Source organism: Psittacula echo (assembly GCF_963264785.1).
Source record: "Psittacula echo genome assembly, contig: SCAFFOLD_177, whole genome shotgun sequence".
NCBI lineage: Eukaryota > Metazoa > Chordata > Aves > Psittaciformes > Psittacidae > Psittacula > Psittacula echo.
In genome coordinates, this window is record NW_027664173.1 from 25811 (window position 1) to 31998 (window position 6188).

The 6188-nt window shown below is 67.0% G+C and overlaps 1 protein-coding gene across 1 annotated transcript; it reads left to right on the forward strand.

Annotated features, from left to right (window-relative positions):
- Nucleotides 1–706: 706 nt before the first annotated feature.
- Nucleotides 707–3698, forward strand: LOC308232725 ((3R)-3-hydroxyacyl-CoA dehydrogenase-like; the record flags this gene model as incomplete). Its single annotated transcript, XM_080639961.1, has 2 exons — nt 707–918; nt 3456–3698. Coding segments are annotated over exons 1-2 (286 nt in total), but the record flags the coding sequence as incomplete, so codon positions are not given.
- Between the last annotated feature and the right edge of the window lie 2490 nt (nt 3699–6188).

Consider the following 6188-nt stretch of genomic DNA (forward strand, 5'->3'; position numbering starts at 1 on the left):
ACCCTATGGCATCCCTATGGCACCCAAAGGGACCCTATGGCATCCCTATGGCACCCAAAGGGACCCTGTGGCATCCCTATGGCACCCAAGGGGACCCTATGGCATCCCTATGGCACCCAAAGGGACCCTATGGCATCCCTATGGCACCCAAGGGGACCCTATGGCATCCCTATGGCACCCAAGGGGACCCTATGGCATCCCTATGGCACCCAAAGGGGACCCTATGGCATCCCTATGGCACCCAAAGGGACCCTATGGCATCCCTATGGCACCCAAAGGGGACCCTATGGCATTCTCATGGCTCCGTATGTCATCCCATGTCACCCCCATGTCACCCTATGGCATCCCTATAGCATCCCTATGGCATCCCTATAGCATCCCTATGGCATCCCTATTGCATCCCTATAGCATCCCTATTGCATCCCTATTGCATCCCTATGGCATCCCTATAGCATCCCCATGGCACCCTCTGTCAGCCCCCACTTTGGGCTATGGGGGGGTCCCCTATGGGGTCTGGGGGTCCCCTATGGGGTCTGGGGGGGTCCCTCCAGCGCTGGGACCAATTTGGGGTCACTTGGGGGGGGGGGGGGGGGGGGGCTCAGATTTGGGGCTGTTTTGTATCGCTTCGAACCAATCACGGTTGGATTTATTAAAGATGAGCGGTGAAGCGCGGGGGGGGGGGGCTCCCCTCGCGGCTCCGTTTGGGATAAAACCCCTGGAAAACGGGATAGAGCCGGTGGAAAACGGGATGCGGGGAGGACTGACCATAGAGCCGGTGGAGGACCGCGCTGCCTAGAGCGGCACGGCGCCGGCGTGGGGGCGGGCAGGGCCGGCACTTCCGGCTTCTCTCGCTGCCCACTTCCGGTGCCGCCATCATGGCGGCGGGGAGCCTCAGCGGGGCGGTGGCGCTGGTGACAGGTTGAGACCCGGGGGGTGACGTCATGGGGGGGGGTGGTGGCGTGACGTCACGGGGCGGGTGACGTCACGGGGCGGGTGACGTCACGGGGGTGGTGCGATTGGGGGGGGAGGAGCGCGCCCCATAAGTGACCCCTCCTGCCCCATAAGTGAGCCCCCCAGCTCCATAAGTGACCCCGCTCCCCATAAGTGCCCCACTGCACCCCATAAGTGACCCCGCGCCCCATAAGTGCCCCACTGCACCCCATAAGTGACCCCGCGCCCCATAAGTGACCCCTCCTGCCCCATAAGTGACCCCCCCAGCTCCATAAGTGACCCCGCGCCCCATAAGTGCCCCACTGCACCCCATAAGTGACCCCGCGCCCCATAAGTGCCCCACTGCACCCCATAAGTGACCCCGCTCCCCATAAGTGCCCCACTGCACCCCATAAGTGACTGCCCAGGCCCCCCCGCGCCCCATAAGTGACCCCTCCTGCCCCATAAGTGACCCCGCGCCCCATAAGTGCCCCACTGCACCCCATAAGTGACCCCCCCCGCCCCATACTGACCCCCCTACCCATGGGTGCTGCCCCCTTTGTAGGGGACCCCTACCCCATAAGTGCCCCCGAGCCCCACATGACCCCCAACCGTGGGTCCCCCACCCCAGAATGGACCCCACACACACCCCATAAGTGACCCCCCTGCCCCATAGGCAGGCACCCCCCTGGGTGCCCTCCGCACCCCATAAGTGGCTCCCACACTGCATAGCTGACCCCAGCCCCACGGGTGCCCTGAGCACCATGGCTGCCCCACGGCTGCCCCACACCTGCCCCACACCTGCCCCACACCTGCTCCACACCTGCCCCACACCTGCCCCACACCTGCCCCACACCTGCTCCACACCTGCCCCACACCTGCCCCACACCTGCTCCACACCTGCCCCACGGCTGCCCCACACCTGCCCCACACCTGCCCCATGGCTGCTCCACACCTGCTCCACACCTGCCCCACACCTGCCCCACACCTGCCCCAGGGCTGCTCCACACCTGCCCCACACCTGCCCCATACCTGCCCCACACCTGCTCCACACCTGCCCCATACCTGCCCCATGGCTGCTCCACACCTGCTCCACACCTGCCCCACACCTGCCCCACACCTGCCCCAGGGCTGCTCCACACCTGCCCCACACCTGCCCCATACCTGCCCCACACCTGCTCCACACCTGCCCCATACCTGCCCCATGGCTGCTCCACACCTGCTCCACACCTGCCCCACACCTGCCCCACACCTGCCCCACACCTCCCCCACACCTGCCCCACACCTGCCCCACGGCTGCTCCACACCTGCTCCACACCTGCCCCACACCTGCCCCACACCTGCCCCACACCTGCCCCACGGCTGCCCCACACCTGCCCCACACCTGCTCCACACCTGCCCCATACCTGCCCCACACCTGCTCCACACCTGCCCCATACCTGCCCCATGGCTGCTCCACACCTGCCCCACACCTGCTCCACACCTGCCCCACACCTGCCCCACACCTGCCCCACGGCTGCCCCACACCTGCCCCACACCTGCTCCACACCTGCCCCATACCTGCCCCACACCTGCTCCACACCTGCCCCATACCTGCCCCATGGCTGCTCCACACCTGCCCCACACCTGCTCCACACCTGCCCCACACCTGCCCCACACCTCCCCCACACCTGCCCCACACCTGCCCCACGGCTGCCCCACACCTCCCCCACACCTGCCCCACGGCTGCCCCACACCTGCCCCACACCTGCTCCACACCTGCCCCACACCTGCCCCACACCTCCCCCACACCTGCCCCACACCTGCCCCATACCTGCCCCACACCTGCTCCACACCTGCCCCATACCTGCCCCATGGCTGCTCCACACCTGCCCCACACCTGCCCCACACCTGCTCCACACCTGCCCCATGGCTGCCCCACACCTGCGCCACACCTGCCCCATGGCTGCTCCAGACCTGCCCCACACCTCCCCCACACCTGCCCCACGGCTGCCCCACACCTGCCCCATGGCTGCTCCACGGCTGCCCCACACCTGCCCCATACCTGCCCCACACCTGCCCCACACCTGCCCCACGGCTGCCCCACACCTGCTCCATGGCTGCTCCACGGCTGCCCCACACCTGCCCCACACCTGCCCCACACCTGCCCCACACCTGCCCCACACCTCCCCCACACCTGCCCCACACCTGCTCCACACCTGCTCCACACCTGCCCCATACCTGCTCCACACCTGCTCCACACCTGCTCCACAGCTGCCCCATACCTGCTCCACACCTGCCCCACACCTGCTCCACACCTGCCCCACACCTGCTCCACACCTGCCCCACACCTGCCCCATACCTGCTCCACACCTGCTCCACACCTGCTCCACACCTGCTCCACACCTGCCCCACACCTGCTCCACACCTGCCCCACACCTGCTCCACACCTGCCCCACACCTGCCCCACACCTGCCCCACACCTGCTCCACACCTGCCCCACACCTGCCCCACACCTGACCCCTGCCTGACCCCGGCTGCCGCAGGGGGGGGCGGCGGCATCGCCCGCGCGGGGGCGCTCGTGGCGGTCTCGGACCGGAACGAGGCCGCGGCGCGGGAAACGCTGCGCGCGCCGGCCCCGCCGGCGGGAGCGGGGGGGGGGAGGCCCCACGTGGCGCTCGAGGCGGACGTGACGTCAGCGGCGGGGGTGCGGCGGCTGCTGCAGCGCGTGCAGGTACCGCCCATCCCCCCCCATTCCCGCCATTCCCATCCCATCCCCCCCCATTCCCGCCATTCCCATCCCATTCCCATCCCATTCCCGCCACCCATTCCATTCCCATCCCATTCCCGCCATTCCCATCCCATTCCCGCCATTCCCACCCTGTTCCCATTCCATTCCCATCCCATTCCCGCCATTCCCATCCCATCCCCCACCATTCCCGCCATTCCCATTCCATTCCCATCATTCATTCCTTCCCATCCCATTCCCGCCATTCCCATCACATTCCCGCCATTCCCACCCTGTTCCCATTCCATTCCCATCCCATTCCCGCCATTCCCATTCCATTCCCATCCCATTCCTGCCATTCCCAACTCATTCCGCCATTCCCACCCTGTTCCCATTCCATTCCCATCCCATTCCCGCCATTCCCATTCTCTCCATTCCCATCCCATCCCCCCCATTCCCGCCATTCCCATTCCATTCCCATCCCATTCCCGCCATTCCCATTCAATTCCCATCCCATTCCCGCCATTCCCATTCCATTCCCATCCCATTCCTGCCATTCCCAACTCATTCCCGCCATTCCCATCCCATTCCCAACCCATTCCCGCCATTCCCAACCCCTTCCCGCCATTGCCTACCCCTTCCCATCCCATTGCTGACACATTCCCACGATTCCCAAGCCATTCCCATCCCGTTCCCGTTATTCCGATCCCATTCCCAACCCTTCCCATCCTTCTCCAGGAGGATCCCATTCCCAACCCTTCCCATCCTTCTCCAGGAGCACTTTGGGGCCCCCCCGAACGTGTGGGGGTGTGTGTGGGGTGTGTGTGGGGTGTGTGTGGGGTGTGTGTGGGGGGTGTGGGGTGTGTGTGGGGTGTGTGGGGGGTGTGTGGGGTGTGTGGGGGGTGTGTGTGGGGGGGGTGTGGGGGGTGTGTGTGGGGTGTGTGGGGGGTGTGTGGGGTGTGTGGGGGGTGTGTGGGGGGTGTGTGGGGTGTGTGGGGTGTGTGGGGTGTGTGTGGGGTGTGTGGGGGGTGTGTGTGTGGGGTGTGTGGGGTGTGTGGGGTGTGTGGGGTGTGTGTGGGGGGTGTGGGGGGTGTGGGGTGTGTGTGGGGGGTGTGTGGGGTGTGTGGGGTGTGTGTGGGGTGTGTGTGGGGTGTGTGGGGTGTGTGGGGTGTGTGTGGGGTGTGTGGGGGGTGTGTGGGGTGTGTGGGGGGTGTGTGGGGTGTGTGTGGGGTGTGTGTGGGGTGTGTGGGGTGTGTGGGGTGTGTGTGGGGTGTGTGGGGTGTGTGTGGGGGGGTGTGGGGGGTGTGGGGTGTGTGTGGGGGGTGTGTGGGGTGTGTGGGGTGTGTGTGGGGTGTGTGGGGGGTGTGTGTGGGGTGTGTGGGGTGTGTGGGGGTGTGTGTGGGGGGTGTGGGGGGTGTGGGGTGTGTGGGGTGTGTGTGGGGGGTGTGTGTGGGGTGTGTGGGGGGTGTGTGTGGGGTGTGTGGGGTGTGTGGGGGGTGTGTGTGGGGGGGTGTGGGGGGTGTGTGGGGTGTGTGTGGGGTGTGTGGGGGGGTGTGTGGGGTGTGTGGGGTGTGTGGGGGGTGTGTGGGGTGTGTGGGGTGTGTGTGGGGTGTGTGGGGGGTGTGTGTGGGGGGGGGTGTGGGGGGTGTGTGGGGTGTGTGGGGGGTGTGTGGGGTGTGTGGGGGGTGTGTGTGGGGTGTGTGGGGGGTGTGTGGGGTGTGTGGGGGGTGTGTGGGGTGTGTGGGGGGTGTGTGTGTGGGGTGTGTGGGGGGTGGTGTGGGGGTGTGTGGGGTGTGTGGGGGGTGTGTGGGGTGTGTGGGGGGTGTGTGTGTGGGGTGTGTGGGGGGTGTGTGGGGGGTGTGTGGGGGGTGTGTGTGTGGGGTGTGTGTGGGGTGTGTGGGGTGTGTGTGGGGTGTGTGTGGGGTGTGTGGGGGGTGTGGGGTGTGTGTGGGGTGTGTGTGGGGTGTGTGGGGTGTGTGTGGGGTGTGTGGGGGTGTGTGGGGGGTGTGTGGGGGGTGTGGGGTGTGTGTGGGGTGTGTGGGGGGTGTGGGGTGTGTGTGGGGTGTGTGGGGTGTGTGTGGGGTGTGTGGGGGGTGTGTGGGGGGTGTGGGGTGTGTGGGGGGTGTGTGTGGGGTGTGTGGGGGGGTGTGTGTGGGGTGTGTGGGGGGGTGTGTGGGGGTGTGTGTGGGGGGTGTGGGGTGTGTGTGGGGTGTGTGTGGGGTGTGTGGGGGTGTGTGGGGGTGTGTGGGGGGTGTGGGGTGTGTGTGGGGTGTGTGGGGGGTGTGGGGTGTGTGTGGGGGTGTGTGGTGTGTGGGGGGTGTGTGTGGGGTGTGTGTGGGGTGTGTGGGGGGTGTGTGTGGGGTGTGTGTGGGGGGTGTGGGGGGGTGTGTGGGGGGTGTGTGGGGGGTGTGTGGGGGGTGTGTGGGGGGGTGTGTGTGGGGGTGTGTGTGGGGTGTGTGGGGGGTGTGTGTGGGGTGTGTGTGGGGTGTGTGGGGTGTGTGGGGGGGTGTGGGGGGTGTGTGGGGGGGTGTGGGGGGGGTGGGGGTGTGTG